Genomic DNA, 23,470 nt, shown 5'->3' on the forward strand with positions numbered 1-23,470 from the left:
ATAAAAGAAAGAAAAATATAGGGGAATATGTTAACCATAGTATCCTTAGGGACTTTACTCCTAGAGCTGAAGGCTGTCATTTACCCTGTGGGCGCTGTCAGTGGTGCCCCTTCACCATGTTTGGTGAAATATGGATTCACCCTGTAACAGGAGTTGCCTATCGCTCTAGAGCATTGACTAATTGTAACTCTAGTCAGGTAATATATCTTATTCAATGTCCATGTCCGAAACTGTACGTAGGACGTACCTTGAGATCAATAAAACACGTTTGACTGAACATAAGTCCCGAGTACATACCCATAACGAAGCTTCCCCGTTGGTACATCACTGGAAGCTTTGTGGTCACACTTTATGTGATCTTAAATGGAGAGTATTAGATGCAATCACTGTAGGGTGGGAGGGAGGTAATGTTGAAAGAAATCTTAATTTAAAAGAACTCCGATGGATGTTTATGTTGAACTCCATGGCTCCGGAGGGGCTTAATGAAACATCAGACTGGCTAGCCCAGGTTGATCTTAATTAGCAATTACACATATATAAAAATTTTCCCCGTAGTTTAATTCTGAGTGGGTCTGCTTTGTAGATCCGCTCAGCTGATATTTTACTCTTCGGATATGATGTCAGGGGTGGAGGATATTTCAGTGAGTGTAAGGACGCCGCGGCCATCTTTTGGATGCCAACGGCACAATAGACAGCAATGTAAATTTATTCAGGTATGTTGCCTTTTAAATATTGATGTTAGATTAGTTGTAGACATAAATCCTAACTTGATACGTTTTGTGTTTTCTCTAGTATCCCCAGCCTTGATAAAGAGTGGCGAAACGCGTTGGCAAAGGGGAGAGTTATCTGAACGCTGGAGAAATATAATGGAAACATGAAATAACATCACTCATATATATAAAAAAACTAAGTTATTTTAAGCATTTAAATTATATTATGCAAAATAAGATAAGATGGATGAATGAAGAATTGGCAGACCTGATGAGTTAGATAACTCTAATGGTCAATCTGACATCCCATATATGTCATATTGGAACTATTCTGTCTTTGTTACCACCACTGTGATAGTGTGTTTTTCTTTTTGATTTTTGAATATTATTCAGTATTGACGAGGATGGCTGAAAGGTTCAGAAGACAGATTCGAAAATATGCCTGAGAGACCATAACCATCCATCAGATCATGCTATCAAGGAGTGATGGTTGGGTAAGTCATAGTAACCCTGGGAACATAATCGGTACTGCATTGGCATCATTTAGTGAAGCAGCACTTGCATCTGCACTGTTGATATTGTCAACAGCACATAGAAGCCTGGATGCTCAAAAAGGCGCTGAACTGATCTCTGTTGGCTTGCAGATTCCTGTGAAATAGCAAACCGCTTTGCACTGCTTGTTTTCTTCATACTGAAAATATTTGTTCATAATGCATATGATCCTAATTTAAAACCCATCTTAATATATACTAGCGATTCTATGTTGATCTTTTAAGTTCTGCCAAAATCTGGATGTTGGATTTAAAACATTTCTCACAATATTCTGCCAGCTTTTTACTATCCATATTGTTTGTAACACAGATTTTTACCCATGTGTTTATGCCACCTTGTCTGATAAATGCCAGTTTATACATTGGTGGTTATTTTCAATTCTTCAAAACCTTAGAAAAAGAGCTTGTGCCTGAAACTCTCATAACAGATTTTGAGTCAGCAACAAAGACAGCCTTTAAACATGTTAAAATCACCTATTAGCAAGACTTCCCCTTTTTTAGATATATTCTGAATGTCTACTATTAAATCTCCATCTACTTCTTCCGTCTGTGAAGGAGGCCTGTATATCACACCAATGTAAATATATTCACCATTCCCTCTTTCCAAATTCATCCACAGTGCCTCTTCCTTGCCCTGCAGGTCCTGCAATTGTGTGGCTTTAATATGATCTTTAACATATAACACTACTCCTCCTTTTCTTCCTACCCTGTCTTTCCTGAACAGATTATAACCCGGGATAACTACATCCTAGTCATGGTTCTCTGTGAACCATATCTCTATGATCACCACTATATCCAACTCCTCTTCTTCAATCACAGCATTTAGGATCCAGAATCTTGTTTCCCAAATCTTGTCTACAAAATCCTAAGTAGTGTAGGATGGGTACAAGTGGATCGATTTTTTTTACTGCATCAAGATTTACAAAGACTAGGGGACACTCAAAAGTTACAGAGTAATACTTTTTAAAACCAATAGAAGGAAAAAAAAAATTTCACTCAGAGAATAGGTAAGCTCTGGAACATGTTGCTAGAGGATGTGGTAAGAGCAATTAAAGTAGCTGGTTTTAAAAAAGGTTTGGACAAATTCCTGGAGGAAAAGTCCATAGTCTGCTGTTGAGAGACATGGGACAGTAGCATGGAATGCTGCTATTATTTGGGTTTTTGCCAGGTACTTATGGCTTGGATTGGCCTCTGCAAAGACAGGATACTGGGCTAGATGGACCATTGGTCTAACCTAGTAAGTTCTTATGACTGGCTAGCATCCAATTTCAATTTCTGAAGGGTTTCCGAAATAATCCCTATCAATGTGGAAGGTTTGAATAGTCTCCACAAGATCCGGAGAATCTCCCAGATCTGCATCTTGGAGATGTGTGACTGCAGTCAAATTCCCCATTGTGGAAGTGCCTGTCTGAGAAAGCAAAGGCAAAAGATCATTATCTGGATCACCTGAGTCATCCATCTGTAGATTGTCCTCCAACTGCACATGGCCTTGCTGCTGGGGATCCATGTCCATGGAAGACATGTCTATGGAAGATGGGATCCCGAAGACAACAGAAATACCATGGTAGGCGGATTTGGCAAATTTATATTGGCTAGCTAAGCTTGAAAATTATATTAATAAATTCCAGGGGAAAAGCTCGACTTTGAGGGGCAGCCGCTTCCTCTGAACCCTTCTTGGAGCTCTTGTGGGCTTTAGGTGCTGAATCATGGCTGCGTTTCACCGGGGACACTCGCGCTGCTCCCTGGCATAATTTTGTACTTTTTGGATAATCCTTGGATGGATTGAGTGTTAAAACCCCGCTAAGGGGCAGGGGGAGCAAAAGCAGATGCCACCTCCCCTCTCTCTCACGTGCTGCGCAACACATGGAACACAGATGTTCGCCTAACAGCCATCCGTCATAAATGGGGTATGAATCTGAGGTATCCTGCAATGAGGAGTCCATCTGACCTGTTTACTTCCAAAAACAGTGTTTTGAGGCAGATAAAAGCTTTTAATTCAAATCAGGAAAATACAAGAGAGCCGCCGCAGAAGCCATTTTGACAATAAAACAGCTCTGGAAATTCAGATCAATCAATAAAAGTGATTTTAGGATTTTTGGAGTTGGGGGAACCTAGGGCTAAATCCTAAACCACTTAAAATCCAAATCTGGTTAACCCCCGCCAAAAAAAAAAATAAAAAATTTTGATCTCACAGGCTATCAGCCTGTTACTCACTGTGCCATGCTGTGTGCTGGAAGCTGCTAGATGGAAGTTGAAACAGCTTACAGGAACAGGGCCTAACCATGAAAGACCAGGTGGACTCTGGTTAGAAAGGGATTTTTTACTCTTTGGAAGCTTCGGTCCATTAGAGCATATTTTAGTGCTTCATCATTTAGAATTTTGGTACAATCCCTTATACTGAGCCAACTTGATTACTGTAATATCGCGTATCTGGCAATTTCCCAGAAGAATATGTAACGATTACAACTGGTGCAAAATACGGCGGTCAGGCTGATTTTTGGGTTGAAGAAGTTAGATCATGTAACTCCTTCCTACCGACTTCTGCATTGGTTGCTCAAACCCACTAGCAGACAATCCTGGGGTGAGCAATGCTTCCAAGGGAATGGTCCCTGAGCCTCGATCTGTGAATGCAGGCTGTTCAGGTTGGTGCACTGCAAAGCAGCCAACCCCCTGGAAACAGATTTTGCCAGTAAAGTCTGAAATTTCCCGCAGCCAGAGCTGTCCCTGCAGGGAACCTCTGCAGAATGAAAACACGAATATGCAAAAATAATGAAGTTAAAGAAAAATATAACCATGGGCAGAAAAGATTAGCTCCTTTAGAAACATAGAAACATAGAAGATGACGGCAGAAAAGGGCTACAGCCCATCAAGTCTGCCCACTCTGCTTACCCACCCCCTGTCTATGCCCTAATGACCCAATTTCCTTATCTTGACCCTCGTAGGGATCCCACATGGGTATCCCATTTATTCTTAAAGTCTGGCACGCTGTCTGCCTCGATCACCTGCACTGGAAGCTTGTTCCAATGATCAACCACTCTCTCTGTGAAGAAATACTTTCTGGTGTCGCCATGAAATTTTCCGCCCCTGAGTTTGAGCGGGTGCCCTCTTGTGGCCGAGGGTCCCTTGAGAAAGAAAATATCATCTTCCACTTCGACACGTCCCGTGAGGTACTTAAATGTTTCGATCATGTCTCCCCTCTCCCTACGTTCCTCAAGAGTGTAGAGCTGCAATTTGTTGCTCCTACTGTCTTGCTTGTAGGAGGAAGGCAACTAGAAGTCAGAAGGCAGTCCTGAGGTAAGAGGGGAGGATTAAAATATATAAATGAAGTTTCCTACAAGAGATCTTGTGAGATGGGATTTACTACCCACTTGTTCAGAAATAGAATGGGATTGTACAAGAATATGGTATAGGGAGGGCAGCCCCTAAAAATGATCTCACTGCTGGCTCAAAATGAGGCTTGAATCAAATAACAGGTCAAACCAAAAAAAATGCTTCCAGTTTTTTCACCACTAGTATTGAAGAAATGACAACACTGGAAAACAAATAGGGGGGAGATTTTTGGCAGTGAGAATAAAACAAAACTGAGTGACTGCGACTTGATGCATTAGGAAGGCCAACTTGTGCTACAAATTTTACACTAGCTCCCTGTAAAAATGTCAGTCAGTTGTTTGCCTGATTGTGCTCTACTTACTGGCAAGAAAGAAAGGACGTCAAAAGAGGCAAGGAAACCCTTTCCACCCACATTATGCAGCTACTCTGTGGCTGTCCTCTTCAGCTCAAACCCCCACTCCTTTTGAATGGTATGCCTATATTCTACTTAGTTTTGCAAACAAGTACTATAAATACATTTTAGTCCCCTGTGAAAATGACCCAGGTGCATAGTAGTATTGGTATTTATGACAGTGGAAACTACCCTAGATGTAGTATAAAAAGAAAAATGCAAATGTCAAAAACAGAAGTTGTGCACAGCTGCAGGTCTATTCTTGGAACACAGCACTGGTTGGGCAGCTCTACATAAGCTCTAAATGTTCAAGAGAAGAATACTGTTTTCTTTCAGAATAGTAAGGTTCTAAAATGCATCCACATTCAACATTCTTGGCAGGGTAGTGATTCAGATTGGCTTCTGGGTAGGAATTTATGCTTTGTAAAAATGGCTCTGAGAATCCAGTAGGAGGTTTAGTGATAGCCTGTGCAAAAGATGAGCTACCAATAGGATCCAGCAGGAAAATTCAAACTATAATCTTGTTCCATTTTAAGCAGAAATGAAAACTCACTTCTCCATAGATTATAGAGAAGTTACTTGAAGAACCTGGAACCCTTAGATCCCTTCCCAATAAAATAGAAAGAGCAGGTAGTTTACTACCATCACTTTTGTCACCCTTTACACATATAAAGCTTAGCTGTCTTAGATAATTATTCTAATGTGAGGTTCACAGTCTTAAGCGTGCGAGACAAACTTGCGACGACAATTCAGCACGCCGCAGGAAAACCTTCTTTTAAAGGGCTCCGACGGGGGGTGTTGGTGGGGAACCCCCCACTTTACTTAAAAGGGATCACGCTGGTGGGGGGGGCTTGGGGGTTGTAACCCCACATTATACTGGAAGCTTAACTTTTTCCCTATTTTTTAGGGAAAAAGTTAAGTTTTCAGTATAATTGGGGGGGGGGGGGTGTTACACCCTCCCCAACACGGCAGCGCGATCCCTATTAAGTAGAGTGGAGGGAGGTTCCCCACCCCCGCCCTCCGTCGGAGCCCTTTAAAAGAAGGTTTTCCTGCGGCACGCTGAAGTCTTGCGCTGAATTGTCGGCGCGCTTTTGTCCCGTCACCTAATGTATAGATTAGATACAAAACCACTATTTTACTGAGGAAATTTATTTAAAATATTATCCGCCTAAAACCTTCAATAAAACGTTCATACTCAGTTGAACAAACGAATATTAAACAAATACCACATCGTTTACATTACCCATAAACTATAATAATGATACAAAAAAGCTCACCAAGTTTGGAAATGCTTAATAGCACTTTTGGTTCGGGGTTAAATACATCATGCATGAAAGTCACAACAATGGATATATATCCTGAAATGAGGGCTCAGTTATCAAAAGTGAAGATGGATGAGAAATAATGGACTGTATATTATTGATCAACATTCAATAATAAGGAAAGGCAAGTGTCAACATGTATTAAATGAGGAAACACACACAAACAGGGAAATTGCCCATTTTGCAAAACCCTAGGAGTTAAAGTCTCCCCCTTATTTCTCTACCAAATTATATAAACATTTCATGCAACTTGATCCAGGGCAAGCAGTGGCTTCCCCCATGTCTGTTTCAAGCTGAAGATGAGGACTCAGAGATAGCGTTCTCGGAGATCCTGCCAGTACCGAGGGCGGATGTGAAGAGACAGACGGAGCTGCAATCAATAAATGCGTGGATGAGGAGATGGTGTGAGGAAGAGGGATTTCACTTTGTGAGGAACTGGACAACGTTCTGGGGCAAGAACAAGCTCTTCAGGAGAGATGGACTACACCTGAGCACGGCGGGAACGAGACTACTAGCAAACAACATCAGGAGAGGAATAGAGCAAGCTTTAAACTAGGAAGAAGGGGAAAGACGACAGTCAACCAGGTGTCAATGATTCGGAAGCCAGAATCCCGAGAAGATACTGAGTGGGGAAAGTGCTGGGAAGACACAAATGGCACAAAACAGAAGCTGAAAAATCAAGGGAGCCAGAACAAACAAGAGGAGGATAGGAGGAGTGTACTACAAGGGGAAGACAAAATGGAGCAAGATGAAGGGAAGGAACAAAAGGAGGACAATAAGAATGTACCACAAGGGGATGACAAGAGAGACAATAACCAGGAGGCTGCAGAACAGGAAGGAGACGGAAAGAAAAATGAAGCACAAGGGAAAATAACAAGGAGGAAAAAATACCGAGACTTGAACTGCATGTACACTAATGCAAGAAGCCTAAAGAACAAAATGGGGGAACTGGAAGTCATGGCCAAAGATGAGAACCTAGACATCATAGCGATCACGGAAACATGGTGGAACGAGGAAAACAAATGGGACATAGTACTGCCAGTGTACAAGCTCTACTGAAGAGAAAGGACACATCAGAAGGGTGGAGGAGTAAAGGACACCATTCACTCGACCAGAGTGGATGCAGCAGCGTCAAATGACCAACTGGAGTCACTATGGGTTAAAATACCGGGAAGAAAGGGAGCCGAGATAAAGATGGGACTGTACTACCACCCACTGGCAAACTGAAGCAAAGGATACAGAACTGGGAGCCAAATTGAGGCGGGAATGCAAAAACGCAAACACCATAGTTATGGGAGATTTCAACTATTCCGGGATAGACTGGAGTCTTGGAGTTTCAAAATGTACAAAGGAACGGAGTTCCTGGAGGCTGTACGGGACTGCTTCTTGGAACTAGCTGTTCTGGACTTAATCCTCAACGGGCTGAAAGGACCTGCCAAGGAAGTGGAAGTAGTGGGACCATTAGGAAACAGTGATCATAACATGATCCAGTTCAAAGTGGAAATAGGAATGCCAATGGGGAAGAGAACCATTGCAACAACGTTTAACTTCAAGAAAGGGAACTATGATGCCATGAGACAAATGGTGAAGAAGAAACTCAGGAACAGTTCCAGGAAAGCACAGACGGTAGAGCAAGCCTGGTCCTTATTCAAAGACACGGTAAATGAAGCGCAAAACCTGTATATACCCAGATTTAGAAAAGGGTAAAAAAAGTCTCAAAGAAAAGACCCAGCATGGATAACCAATGACGTTAAGAATGTGATAGGAGACAAGAAGAAATCATTCCTGAAGTGGAAAAAGGATAAAACCGAGGAAAATTGGAAAGAGCACAGGAGGCATCAAAAAGAATGTCACCGCGTGGTCAGGAAAGCAATAAAAGAGTATGAAGAGAGACTTGCCAGGGAGACACAGAATTTTAAACCATTCTTCCAATATGTGAAAGGAAAACAGCCGGCGAGGGAGGAGGTGGGACCTCTGGATGATGAAGATAGGAAGGGAGTGGTGAAGGAGGAAAAAGAGGTGGCAGAAAGACTAAACATGTTCTTCTCGTCGGTCTTCACAAAAGAGGACACATCCAACGTGCCAGAACTGGAAAAAATCTTCAAGGGGGAAAAAGTCCTCTGGGATTATCCCTGTTTTCAAGGATAGGTTGCAGATCTGCTGCAGTAACTCCACTGTTTTGTCTCTGAGCTCTTTCAGTATTCTCGGGTGGATTCCGTCTTTGTCAGTTTTTAATCTATCTATCTGTTTGAGTACGTCTTCGAGGTTTACCTGCGTGCATGATAATTTTTCCTCTTTTTCCCCCTTGAAGATTTTTTCCAGTTCTGGCACGTTGGATGTGTCCTCTTTTGTGAGGACCGACGAGAAGAACATGTAAAGGAAGATCATGCCAAACGAACCTACTGCACTTCTTTGAGGGGATAAGCGAACAATTGGACAAAGGTGACCCCATAGATATCGTATATCTGGACTTCAAAAAGCCTTCGACAAGGTACCATGAGCGCCTACTAAGGAAACTGTGAAACCACGGAGTAGAGGGAGACGTGCACAGATGGATCAGAAATTGGCTGGCAGACAGGAAACAAAGGGTAGGAGTTAAGGGACACTACTCTGATTGGAAAGGGGTCACGAGTGGTGTCCCGCAGGGGACAGTGCTGGGACCGCTGCTGTTCAATATATTCATTAATGACCTGGAATCAGGGACGAAGTGCGAAGTTATAAAATTCGCGGACGACACAAAACTCTCCAGTAGGGTTAGAACTGTGGAGGAATGCAAAGAACTACAAAGGGACCTGAACAAACTGAGAGAGTGGGCAAATAAATGGCAGATGAGCTTCAATGTAGAGAAATTTAAAGTCTTGCACATAGGGAAAGGAAACCCAATGTATAACTACACGATGGGGGGATGGTACTGGGGGAAGGCAAACTAGAAAAGGACTTGGGGGTTCTGATGGATAAAACAATGAAGCCGGCGGCATAATGCAGAGCGGCCTCAAAGAAGGCGAACAAAAAGGTATCACTACCAGAATGAAGGAGGTTATCCTGCCACTGTATCGAGTGATGGTGTGCCCGCATCTGGAATACTGCGTTCAATACTGGTCGCCGTACCTTAAGAAGGATATGGCGATACTCGAGAGGGTTCAGAGAAGAGCAACAAGGATGATAATAGGCATGGAAAACCTTTCATATGCTGAAAGGCTAGAGAAGCTGGGGCTCTTTTCCCTGGAAAAGCGGAGACTTAGAGGGGACATGATAGAAACTTATAAGATCATGAAGGGTATAGAGAAAGTAGAGAGGGACAGATTCTTCAGACTAGCGGGGGCAACAAAAAACAAGAGGGTATTCAAAAAAATTGAAAGGAGACAGATTCAGAACAAATGCTAGGAAGTTCTTCTTCACTCAGAGGGTGGTGGACACCTGGAATGCACTTCCAGAGGAGGTGGTAGAGCAGAGTACGACTGTGGGTTTCAAAATGGGATTGGATGATTTCCTGAAGGAAAAGGGGATTGAAGGGTATAGTTAGAGGGTTACTATACAGGATATTTAATGGTTAGGGAACAACATGTTTTAAGTAAAAGATCACTTACAGGTCATGGACCTGGGGGGCCGCCGCAGGAGCGGACTGCTGGGCATGATGGACCCATGGTCTGACCCGGCAGAGGCAATGCTTATGTTCTTAATAGCAGACTATGGACTTTTCCTTCAGAACTTGTCCAAATCTTTTTTTTTTTTTTTTTAACCAGCTAAATGCACCTGCTCACAAGGCTGGCAAAATGATGGATGTTGACGCATTTGGGGTTTCAGTGCATAGACCAGGGGTGTCAAACTTAATCACATAAGGGGCCGAAATTTAAAAAAACAGGCTAAGTCGCAGGCCAAATTTTTTTTTTTTTTTAAAGATACTTAGGGCTAGATTCACTAAGCCCACCTTACCTTTCCGATCTGTATCTGTTCCTATGCGATCACTGGCCGGCCGATTGATTCACCATTAGTCTCCATGCAAATTAGCCCAATCGGACGAATGCCCCTTACTGACCCCAAGAATCGCAGAAGAGCGATCCTGACACATCTTGTTTGCCTGTAGATGGTCTGCGCATGCTCTCCATGGGATTCTGAACACGAACAGGTTTGCTGCAATCTAGTAGCCGAGGTTCACCCCCCACTTGCACATAGGAAACACTGGGATAACCTTCAGGCACACACAATAGCTTCCTGTGGGTTACAAGAAGACAAGGGGGACTGCTGTTTCCTCACTCCAGCATGCAATGGGGTTGGGTGCCTGCAAGCAGAGGAGGGAAGATTTTTTTTCTAGAGCCCGTTTACTCTCCCGTGTCCCAGGCTAGCCTGCCCTTCCCCGGAGTGCGAGCCCATGGTTTTTACCCATGGGTTTAAAGTGCGGCTGCACTGCAGAGAAGTGCAGGCTAGCCTGGGACATGGGAGAATAAAACGAGCTCACAAAAAAGTTTCAGCTCGGGAGGAGAACATGCCCTGAGAAGCGTGTGAGAGAGCCGAGGCTTTTTAAGAGCCAGCAACAACCAGGGTGGCAAGAGCAGGACTACAGAAAGGCAGGAGAATTGGGGCTGAGCAGGGCGGGCTGAGAGCAGGAGATTCATTCGGGGCAGGCAGGACATTGGGGCTTATAGCAGAGAAGCAGGGCAGTCAGAAAGGGCTTGAGCGACTGGTCCTCAGCAGTCGCTCGTTTGTGATCAGCCAGCCCAGTCGTTGTTGCAGGGTTTTGGTTAGTGAATCACGTCCCTGCCTACTCTGCATGCCGTTCCCCTCATTTGCATGCGCAGATTGGATGGTGGTCAGCAGAGAGGTAAGTGAATCGGACCCGAGTAAAATCAGGTCACAAAGGGGTCGCAAACCGATCAGTACACGATCGGTTTGCTTTGTGAATATAGCACAAAGTCTTAGTAGAAGAATAGGGTTACAACCTCTGTAGCCCCACACCAGCTCTGTAGTATAAACAAAATAAATTTATTTTTTTTTTAAAAGAGACTTTTCCTTTTAGGTCCTAGTTCACGCTTGTTGTCTAACACCAGCTCTGACAGGATACACATTTCAAATCTGACATATTGTAATCACAAAATGGAAAATAGAATTATTTTTTCTACCTTTTGTTGTCTGGTCATTTTGTTTTTCCATCATCTTGGTCCCAGTTTCTCTTTCTGCTTTTTGTCTATCTTTTACTAATTCTCTTTCCAGTGGCTGTTGTCCATTTTTCTCCTCTTCTCTCTTGTTCCATTCCCTCCTTTTGACCGTCTCCAACATATTGATTTTTCCTATTCAGCTTTCTTAACTTTTTCGTCTCTGTCCACTCAAATCTTGCCCTCTTTCTCACCATTCTTTTTAAATTTTCAGCTACCTCTCAATTCTCCATCTTCTCTCAATCCCTAGCTCTCCCATTTCCCATCTCACTCCTTTTCCAGCCTCCTATTTCCTTCTATCTACTTCCCATTACCATATCTCCTCCTCTCTCATTGTCCAACATTTTGCTCCCTCTTTTCTGTTCTTATTCCCTACCTCCTTGATGCTGAACAATGAGACGGAAGGAAAGAAAGATAATGCACCTCTCTCTCCCTTCCACCCCCAGGCCTAACATTTCTCCCTCCCTTCCATCCCCAGATCCAACTTCTCTGCTTTTAATACCCTCCCCCCTTTGTAAAAGAAAAAAACAAAAGAAAAAACAGTTAGTCCAGGAGGCTTCTTCAGCTCAGCATGTCCTACCTCTTCTCTCCACGTTGGTCTGATGCTGCCCTCATCTTCTGTCATGCTGAAAAATCTGCCGGCCTCAGCAGTGATTCAGCAATATTTCCTGTGGCTCTCCTTCCTGCTTTCCGTCTGCCATGGTCTGTTTCCAATGACAGAACTTCCTGTCACCGAACAGGTGGACCACGGTAGACGGAAAGTAGGAAGGGGAGTTGCAGGCAGTGGTGCTGAATCACTGCCAAGGCCGGCAGATTTTTCAGCACGACAGAAGGTAGGGCGACACCGGACTGGCGCAGAAAGAAGAGGGAAGACATGCTGGGCCACTGGAACCACCCAGAGCTTTGGGGCCGGGCCCTGAGAAGGGGAAGTTCCCGGGACCATGACTCCAAGGCAAGGAGCACTGCCGTGGGCCACATAAAATTACCAGGTGGGCTAGATTTGGCCTGCGGGCCTTCTGTTCGACACATGTGGCATAGACCATCCACCCTAAACACCAGATCTTGCTCCATCTGACTATTTTATGTTTCCAAACCTTAAAAAGAGTTTGAAAGGGCAACAATTTTTGAGTGATTCGGAGGCGGCTGCAGCAGTGGAACAGTATTTCAGTGACCAAACATTTTTTGGAAGGGTTACAGAAACTTCAAATATGATGTGTAAAGTGTGTTGAACTTAGGGTGAGGAATAACTTGTAGGTTTCACGGCTCCACATCATTCCCTTTTTGGTTGGGGTGAGAACTTTTCAGAATCTCCTCAAATTCTTCACATTTTATTCTGTTGTTTTTGTTCTTAACATTCACCTTTCTGAAGGCCACAAAAGAGCCCCTTTCTTTATGAAATCTACATATATGCTTTCATTTATTCTAAAATACTGTTCCTTACAACAATCTTTAAATTCAGTCCTCAAAATTAAACTTTAATTGTTGTTACTTGATAATAATGTAGGTTTCAGCAATGTTGGTAATTACTAGGCTTTCACTACACCTTCGTATCTGAAGACAGTTTAAAAAAAAAAAAAAAGAATATATCAATCAACTACTTACTTTAGATCTTGCAGAAGGTCTTTTGAATTAAGCATAGTTATTAAAGAGGTGGTAGCTGCAGGAATGATAATTATGGGTGTTCGTGATCCTGTAGGAATAAAATTATGAAAAATATAGCATTTATATGAACGAAGAATGAATAGTCTCCTAAAACACTGCAACCAGGAGCACAGCTCACCTTTATAATAATGAAATCTTGATCAAATGCCACATTAGGAAAAATTTATTTCCCAGTATTACGAGAAAAATATGTTTAAGTTCCTGTAAATGACTCACCTTTCTTTTGGTTGGGAGGAGGTCTTGCTTGAGAAACTGAGGGATAAAAAGAGAAGCTTCAGGAACTAATATTGGAAAACGTTTCCTCAGTGTTAGATAAAAAGAAAGATTAGGTTCTTACCTCGGTAATCTTTCTTGTAGATGTGTCTAGTGGTCCTGAACACTAGGGTCTTGTATCTGAACTAGCAAGTTGCTTGCAGAAAGCTGTCAATCAAGTTTTCAACTCCACCTCCTTCCCATGGAGCTGCTCCTGCCCCCTCATTTTGTACACAAGCAATCAAGTAGAACTGTAATAAGAGACATAACTGAAAGAAGGGGAAAATACCCAATATCACAATACTGTTCTACTCTGAAACAAACATAGTAATTAATAATATACCATCCAACTTGTGCAATCAGCACTAACCATGTATAGAGCTCGTATATAGTAGATCTGCCTAATTCAAATTGATTCACCAAATCACTTCAGTTGAATTAATTCAAATTAATTTGATCGGGGGAGGGGGGGGGGGGAATTCCAGTCTCACCGATTCAGTGCAGGCCCAGCATCATCATGGTCCAGAAACTTCTCCACAATGGCAGCCTTCAAAACAAGCTGCTCTTGCTGGTGTCGGGCCTTCCTCTCTGCCAGGACCTGCTTTTGTGAAAACAGAAAGTAGGTGGGACCCAGCAGAGAGGAAGGTCCGACACTGACAGGTGCAGCATGTTGTGAAGGCTATGTTGTCGACGGTGTGTGTGACAAAGAGAGAGGGGGAAGGGAATAGGGGGGAGCATGGATGGAAGGTACCAAATCTCCGGGGGTGGGGGCCTTACTACAGGGCAGGTAGGGAAGGAGATGGCCTGAAGATGAGAGATTAGCTAGAGTTGGAGAGGCTGAAGTCAAGGAGGGAGGAAAAGAGAAAAATGAGGGGAGCTGGAAGAGCAGAAATAAGGAGAGAAGAATGGGAAAGATCCTAAATCCACAAATGAACAGAGAGAGAAAAAAAAAAGAGATGCTTGCCCTGGGATGAGGTGTACAGGAGGGGAAAGGGAACAGAAGGGGAAAAGCTGGACAGGAGAGGCAAGGTCACAGGGGGAGGGATGTGAACACAGAGGGGCATAATCAAAACATACATCTAAGTCCGATTGGGATGTATAGCGCTAGACACCCAAAGTCGGAAGTGGGAAAATGTCCATTCTTGAAAAATATGTCTAAAATTTCCCTCCCCCGCCAAAAAAAAAATTGTCTGTCTGGACACCCAGGCTATTGTATCTGTCAGGCGAAAATAGCATAGGCCGAGACCTTGCTCATAACGCCAATACGAACAAATATAATTCACCTCAGAAAGGAGAATTTGGGGGATCTTCCTCAGCCTTCAGGTCTAAGGACTGAGATAGGAGGGTGTGACAAGCACATACCACAAAGGAAGATGTAGCTGCTGCCTTAATCCCTAGGGCCAAAGCTTCAAATTGCCACTTGAGGAGCAAGTTCACTTTACGGTCCTGAGTATCCTTTAACATCACCTCTCTTTCACTAGACAGAGAGGTTTGTTTAGTGATCTGCACCATTAGCGAAACCACCTATGGCAAAAACCAACAGCTGTTGTAAATCTGGCGCCATCGGATACAGCTTGGCCATTGTGTTAGCCACTCAAAGGGATCCCTCTGGTGAATCCCAGTGGTCAGTGACCAGCTTCATCCAGATGCAATCGAAAAATGCAGTCATAGTCACAGAACTGCTCATAACTGAGCATTGAGAATATGCAGCTGGAGGAACTTCCAGCTTTAACTCTTGCAGTGAGATGGAAATAACTTTCAAAAGCGCAGAGGCCTTGAACAGCCAGAGTACTTTGGGGTCTTCTCCCTGATCCATGGTCGCTACCAGCACTTGACCATTGTCCCCCTGCAAGGAAGCAGACTCTGCCAGAGAGATTTCATTTTGGGATAAAAATGGCACGGAATCAGACTTTCCATCCTCCCAGTCAGTGACAGACAACCTCCTTCCTGGTCCAGGTCTGTGTCCTTGTCTGGTGGGGTGCCTGCTGAGGGGAGACCTCCTGAACTGCTGCCATTGGTGTACTGCTAACAGACAGAGGACCCTCGACAATTCAAATAAGCATTCACACAAAATCTAGGGTGAAGCCTTATATTGGAGATCTCACCAACCCCTGCAGGGAACCCTTGCTGGTTCTCCTGGGCTCTGCGGCCCCATGACTGCACTTGTCCTGGGGAGGGTCTCTTCCCTGGGAATGCAAATCCTGCAGATCCCCAGCCTTGAAGGACTCTAAGGAGGCTGAGCCTGTGGCTCCTGCCCCCTCCCCCAAGCACTCCATCATACGCAAGATATGGACGTGGCCGGCCATCCAGTGCAAACCTGGCATGATATAGGGGTAAAAATACCTGAGGAGTCCATCCCAGTTGATTTAGAGCAAGGTTTAAGGCAGATGGGAGGCAAAAGAAAAAAAAAGTGTTTAAAATCCAAGATGGCTGCAGCTAGAGAAATATTGCCAAAAACAGCCCAAGGAAACATCCTTAAAGGGAAAGCAATCGAAGGGAAAGGTGTTTTAGAGGTGAGGGACCTGAGCTCTGGGGTCAGAAACCCTAAAAATTTAACTTTTAGGGACTTTCCCTCCCACCGATTTTCTCCATAGGCTGCCTGCTTGAGCATAAGATATTAACTGGATCAAGGAAAGAGAAATCTGCCTCACAGAGTTGATGAACGAACCCAGTCTTTTGGTTGCCAATCAGACTGAACCTCAACCCCCTGAAAACCATGCCACAAAAGAAGCGGGTGGGGGGGGGGGGGGTAGGGAAGGACCACACAGCCAGCCCACTGTTAGTCCCAGCCGAGCTGGAAAGGAGTCAAACAGCCTGCGTTCAAGCTCCTGACCAAATCAAGGGTGGGAGCAGCTACGTAGGGGATGGCCTCCAAGCTCAAAAAAATATAAAAGCAGGCTGGCTGGTTAGCTAGGTGTCCCTAAGGGCTGATATTGCTAGCAGCAGACTTCTGCTGTGCGAGTCTGCATCTTCTTCCAGGCAGAGGTCCCACTAAATGGAAACTTCTGGGCACCAAGCCTCCAACATACACCGAGAATAAAGACCTGAAAATAATAGAAGTGCAGAGCAGATCAAAAACACTTCTGAGCAACTTGCTGGCAGAAAAACTAAGAGGGCAGGAGCAGCTCCCTGGGAAGGAGATGGAGTAGAAAACATGATTAACAGTTTTCTGCAAGTAACTTGCTAATTCAGATACAAGACCCTAGCATTCAGGAACATTAGATACATTGCATTAGAAATGAAGTCTTAATAGAATTAAAACAGGAAATACATACGCAGTGAACACACACACAAAAATGTACTTTTAAACTGTACTTTCTAGCCATTTCACTAAAGAATCCATAATGACTAAGTCTAGCATTACTTCAAGAGACTCATGAAATGACTTCATGAATTGGTATGACGCTTACATCCACAACACATGGATTGTCAATGGTAGCAAATTCCATAAATGAAACACCTAGTATTATACTTAAGAAATCGTTTGCAGTTACTATAACAAAGTGCATTTAAAGGCTTTGAAGAACAATTCAGCCAACTGTTTGAAGGCTGCAATGGTGGACTTCAGGAACCACTCTTGCAACCACTGAGCTACACTAACCAAACTGGCCTACTCAAGCAGTCTAATTCCAAATCTTTCTTAATCCAAGTAAAAATTCAGCATCTAGAATAACCAGATCTAACATCATAAATATACCCTGACCCTACTCGGATTTTGATATTTGCATAGAGTCAATTGCAAACAACCTATTTATGTTTATATTCTCTCTCCATGATTTAGTTAATTCTAGCAGACCTTAGCAAGCCACATGGTTGGAAATCAACAAGTTGACTTATCAGATAAGATAACAGCAGGCTCTTTGAGCATACACAGATTTCTAGTTTAAATAATAGGAATCTAAAATGTACTTGTGTAAACAGACTGCTAAATTATGCAAATCTTCACAGTCCAAAAATCACATCAATCAATCATGCCTTTAGGTATAAATTTCTGAAGCACGCAATTTGAAATATGCTCAGGTCAAGATTATTTCCACCTTACACAGCTTGCCAAAAACCAAATTTGAGAAGCCTGGATGATGTACACTAATGTTTTCCCAACTTCTGGCTGTTCACGGGTTCCATGCATGAAAGGTTTCCTTAATTGATTTCTGATACATTCAGCTTCATGTTTATTTATGGCTACACAGAAAACGGCTGCAGCCATATCATAAATATTCACCATCCAACTTACTGTTATAAGGAGGAGAGGAAACTCTCACTAATTATCTCTATTTGACAATGTCAAAAGTGTGTTAACTTCTGGCATTTCAATACTTTACAACTGTATATCATTTATTAATAATGGGTGAAGTCTGAAGACCATATTGAAACCTATAAAAAAAATTATCGCTAAAGGCATTAAAAGTGCTGAATGCTCTTTAATGAACTACTTGTACACTTTTTATTTAATGTTTATGAAATGGGCTACTTCATTTAACCAATTAAACAGATACAAAAGCAATGGCATAAGATTATAATCCAGACTCCAGTCTCTCTCAGTTCCTCATTCTGCCGCCACATCTGCCAACAAATGCACCGAATGTTGACCATTTTTAAACATCTGAAAACGCCATTATAACACTCGCGCGCTGACAGTCATGACATATCTTGATCTTTGAAATGTGTTTAGAACGCACAGAAAATTGGTTGTTTAAAGCGGGGAGTTAGCATAAAAGTTAGCTACATTGAACTACTTGACCCCAAGATGATTTATCAATATACTAATGTTACTATTCCAAATAAAGAAAGCTACTTACCCGTAATACATGTTCTCTGGTAATTATAGAACTGGGTTCTGGTGCCAACATCATAATGTTCTGGAAAGCTCTGCTAAAAGCTTATAAAACTTGTACAGGCATGCATGGAAATTCCTCAGCTTCAAAAAGTCAAGTCCAAGGGAAGAGGTTTTTGCCCGACTACTTCTCTTGCTGCCCTTGGAGAATACGGGCTACTGCTTTCTTTTAGAACAAGCAGTAAAACAGCCGTGCAACTTGCCATTCCAACAAAACAAGTTTAAAAATATAACATGGACAACACACTTTTGTTTATCTTTCATATTTGTTTAGTTTGGAGGGCATTTTTAAACAATAAAGAATCGAGATGGGAAGGAGCCAAGTTCTCTCTCTTTCTGAAAGATTCTAGAGAGCAAAACAGAAGTGGCTTAGAGAATGGCACGGGGACAAAGTTTTCCTTGCAGGAACTCGATTTCTCCACCCCGGACCTGCAATTTTTGTTGCTGTCTCTTCCTCGTTCCTGTAAGCTCTGCCTTAAGTGCACAAGCCTCGGATACTTATAATTTTAAAGTGTTTGAAGCACGTGCAGGTGAAGACAGAGCTTGCAGCGAAGGGCAGGTAAAGAACTCTCTCCTCTCCTTTCTGTGGTCTGGCATCTCTCTCTCCCCTCCTTCCCTTCCATTCTGTGGCCTGGCATCTCTCTCCTTCCCATTCCAATGGTCTGACTTCTCTCCCTTCTTTGGGTCATCTCTCCTCCCTCCCAGTGTAACATTTCTCCCTCCCTCCTCTCCACTACTATCATGTCCAACAATTCTTCCTCTTCCCATATACATCATCTCTCTTTCAATCTCACGCCAAACACCTATGTCCAACAATTCTCCGTTCTTTCTCCCTCCCCCACTGGGCAGCATTTCTTTCTTTGTATGGCCGTTTGGAGGGTGTAGATGGGCTGGAGTAGGTTTTAACGGAGATTTCGGAAGTTGGAACCCAAGCACAGTACAGAGCTTTGGATTCTTGCCCAGAAATAGCTAAGAAAAAAAATGTAAAAATTTAAATTGAATCAGGTTGGGCAGACTGGATGGACCATTCGGGTCTTTATCTGCTGTCATCTACTATGTTACTATGTTCTCACTAATCCACCTGTACAGCATCTCTATTTTCCTCCTTTCCTACTCCACCCCCAAGCCCCCATATTTGTCCTTCCCAACCCTCTCCCAGGCCTTTTGGTCTCGCTCTCTCTGAGAATCTCGGTCCTCTACCATCTTTGCCGGTACCGAGGTCAGACTCACCGGTCTGTAGTTTCCCGTATCTCCCCTCGAACCTTTCTTCAAGATCGGCATAACATTAGCCACCTTCCAGTCTTCCGGAATCCTTCCCGATTTGATCGACAGATTGGCTATTAGTTGAAGCAGTTCAGCTATAGCCCCTTTCAGTTCCTTGATTACCCTTGGATGGATGCCATCCGGTCCCAGGGATTTACCATTTTTAAGCCTATCAATCTGCCTGCATACCTCTTCTAGACTGACCGTCAACCCTGTCAGTTTCCCATCTTCATTTCCTGCGTATAGCCTGTCTGCCTCCAGTATGTTGTGTATATCCTCAGTATTCTCCCCAGGGCCTTTCAGCCAGGCGCTATGCCCGGCTAATTTAGATGACCGCCTGGCTGTCATCTATCGCAAATCCTGCTGCTGCCGCCGCCGCTCAACATAAAAAAAACCAAACAAAACACCTCTCACTGGCTTGGAGACGCGAACTCAGTGATTTGTATTTATTGGAGACGCAGCAGTGATTTGTATTTATTTCACAGGCAGCTGCCTTAGCCCGTAGCGAACTCATGCTTCGGAGCTCTAAGGTGTGCGTGCCGGCTTCCCTTCTCTTCCCTCCGAAATCGGAAATTACGTCCCGAGGGGGGGGGGGGGGAGGGAAGCCGGCACGCACACCTGGATTGTTACTCGGTTTGTAACCTCATTTTTTTCTTGAGAGGGAGCAGAATCCGAGTTGTGCCTCTGCCACTTGAATTTCCTGGCAAAGGAAGGGGGTCAGTTGCTCTGATCTTTCCTAAGTCACAGCAAATGCCCATCGACCCCCAAAGGAGGCAGGACGGCAAGTCATTATTAATCAGTTGTATGCATCTATGGGTAGCAAAGAGAGTTTTCTCACTGGGTTCCAGTGCTGTTTGCTATTTGAACTGCAGTGCTTAAGGTGTGCAGCTCAGAAGAGAGGTGTTTTTTTGTGTGTAAAAAAAAAAATCCTATCCCTTACAATACAGGGAAAAATCTTTGCAAATCATCAGATGAGAGCTGCTACTTGAAGCTCCTACGATGGTATGATTTTGAAGTGCAGGGATTTTCATGCTGTGCATTGTGCACAGATGTTGGTATGAGTTAATGATTGTGCAAACTGGGCTATGTGCACAGCTGTTGTTTCCAAGTCCTGAAAGAAGGTAGAGTTGTAGTTCCATGACAGAAATCGAGTTTTCTCTGGGCTCTTTTCAAAACTTCAGGCCAATGAAAAAAGTTTGTGGGTGCTTTCTCTTTGAGAACTGGTCACCACATCCATCATGAAACTAAGAGCACTGAGCACTTTCTCTTTGAAAAAGTCATCCAAGAAAATAAGTATTCCCATAGATTTAAACCTTCCTTTTCTGGAAACAGCATCTGGGTAAATAGCTTAAAAAATTGCTCTCAATGCATAGACTTTCCTAAGTTTGGGGACTGGGTAAAATAAGGATCCCACAGACCTCATGGTTCCCGCTCACCCTTGAGGTAAGCAAATTTTTAAGGATGTGAGGTAGAGATCCGCGAGGTTCATGGGGCTGCAAGATCCTCGTTTTACCCAGTCCTCTAGGTTTGTGTGTTGTCACTATGCATGTCATGCACAAAATATATATTTTTTTGGTGGTGTTTTGGGGGACACGAGTGACTAATTATACTTTTCTTGGGTCTCTTTTTGGTATCAAACAAAGTTGTTCCTTAAGGATCTTTTTCCTGTACATGTTCTTGCCCTAGATGGAAACACCAGGGATGGGCTGTCGTAGGAAAGGAAGGGCAGAGAGGGTGGACAGTAGATGGAAGGGGTTGAGAGCGAGGGGGCAGAGGCTGGGTGGAAGGGGCAAAGAGAGTTGATAGATGTTGCATGGAAGGGAGTGAGGACAAACGCTGAATAGAAAGAAGAGAGTGAAGAGAAGATGATTAAAGCAGAAATGACAAAAGGTAGGACAGGATACCATAACAGCTGTATACTGTACAGCCTTGAAGAAAGTTTTGGCCTCTGAAAGCTAATTGAAAAATGGATTAGTCCAATAAAATGGTATTTTCTTATTTCTCATTATTTGTTTTATTTCTGTTTGTTAATTTGTAAAGTGGTGATTGTTATATATCAGTTTTTTCAAATTTACATCTACTGTCTTTATATTTTGCACAGTACCGTATTTTCATTCATATACCGCGCACCCGTGTAAAACGCGCACACGGGTATAGCGCGCGGGAAACTGTAATTTATGTAAATAAATTTTTATATACCACGCACACCCCTATACCGCGCATGCTGCCCCGACTCTCCCGTCGCTGCCCGACTCTCCTTTCGCCCACCCGACTCTCCTCTCCCCCCTTGAAGTCCTGTCCCCATCCTGAAAGCCTGATGCCCCCCCCGACGTCTGATTCACCCCCCCCCCCGCAGGACCGCTTGCACCCCCACCCCGAAGGACCGCTCACGCCCGCACCCCCATCCCGAAGGACCGCTCGCGCCCCCACAGCCTCCCCACCCCCCCATCATGTAGAAGCTGCCTACCGTCGTCCTGCTGCTTCCTCTGCCGGCGGTCCTGCCCTTTCTCTTAGCCCTGCGTCTACGCTGCTTCCTCTTCCAGAGGTCCCGCCCTCTCTCTGATGTCAGAGAAAGGGCGGGACCGCCGGAAGAGGAAGCAGCGTAGACGCAGGGCTAAGAGAAGGGGCAGGACCGCCGGCAGAGGAAGCAGCAGGACGACGGTAGGCAGCTTCTACATGATGGGGGGGAGGCTGTGGGGGTGCGAGCGGTCCTGCGGGGTGAATCGGACGTCACGGTGGGGGAGGGGGAGAACCATGTAAAAAAAAAAAAAAGGGATAACGCGCTCACGAATATAACGCGCATGGTTATACTCGGTTTGTAAAATCGTGTATAACGCGCGCATTATATGCGTGAAAATACGGTAATAGGGGACATGTGTCACTGTTTCTGTGGTGTTGCATTGTATGCAGTCTGGTTTCTTGGTTCAGTTTAACTTTTGTCTACGTATTTCTATTTTTAGTTTGTGATTATTCCATATTGGGCGAGGGTGTAACTGTGTTCTGTGTGTATAAAAAGGACATGGCTTTCTGTTAGCAATGACTGTACAGGATCAATTGACTGTGCAGTATCTGGCTTTAGTTTTACAATGCGTGTGTTGGTGTTCTAGTGCTAACTGCAGTGTTTAAGATGCTGCCTTTTCCTAGGTGCACCCTTGTTGTGTGACTCATGGATTATTACTAAAAATATCATTTTTATATAGAGGAGGGGGTTGTTAAAAAAAATGATTGGCACTGGCTGTCATATATACTAGGGATTTAATGACCCTTACTTTACTGTTGACGTAGGCGTTGTCCCTCCCCACTACCACCACAATCACTATAAAGAATTAAATTAAAGTTGTATTAACATCTAGCAGCTTTCAAATGACATTATAAGCAAATAAAAATAAAATATTTTTAATATATTGCTAATTATTAACTGCATCTTTACCTAAACTGCTTTGCCCTAGCTCTCACTTTGATCTTTATCTGCTACTTTATTATTTTGCTGTAGTGCAATCACACGGGTCTCCTTTAAGGCTCAGTAACATCTCTCCATAAATTATGCGGAAGTGGGGATCGCATCTATTTCATATCCTCAGTGAGACTTCAGGAGGAACCTAGTGATCAAAACATTATTAGAGGTGCTATAGAGCTGTTTCTTGTATGACTGGATGAGCTATAGTTATCTTTTTTTTTTTAGTTGTTTAAATTCATGCAGAAATAAATGGCTAGATTGAACCCAATGACTTCATTAACGCATTTCCCAAACTTGAAGGGCTGAAGTTAGGACCCAAAGTGGTGAACTGGGTTAGAAACTGGCTGTCGGACAATCGCCAGAGGGTGGTGGTTAATGGAAGTTGCTCGGAGGAAGGAAAGGTGAGTAGTGGAGTCCCTCAGAGTTCGGTGCTGGGGCCAGTTCTGTTCAATATGTTTGTGAGTGACATTGCTGAAGGGTTAGAAGGAAAAGTGTGCCTTTTTGCAGATGATACCAAGATTTGTAACAGAGTAGACACCAAAGAGGGA

General features: G+C 43.6%; 1 protein-coding gene across 1 annotated transcript in view; it reads right to left on the reverse strand.

The window, feature by feature from the left end:
• Positions 1-23,470, reverse strand: part of CDC73 (cell division cycle 73) — a 160,669-nt gene that overhangs the window by 26,037 nt on the left and 111,162 nt on the right. The window contains exons 12-13 of the mRNA XM_033960855.1: positions 13,333-13,368; positions 13,057-13,144 (exon numbers count right to left, since the gene is read on the reverse strand). Of these exons, the coding sequence (XP_033816746.1) occupies positions 13,057-13,144; positions 13,333-13,368 (124 nt within the window). The remainder of the gene's footprint in view (positions 1-13,056; positions 13,145-13,332; positions 13,369-23,470) is intronic.

The sequence above is a fragment of the Geotrypetes seraphini genome, chromosome 10 (genome assembly GCF_902459505.1).
Source record: "Geotrypetes seraphini chromosome 10, aGeoSer1.1, whole genome shotgun sequence".
In the NCBI taxonomy this organism is placed as follows: domain Eukaryota; kingdom Metazoa; phylum Chordata; class Amphibia; order Gymnophiona; family Dermophiidae; genus Geotrypetes; species Geotrypetes seraphini.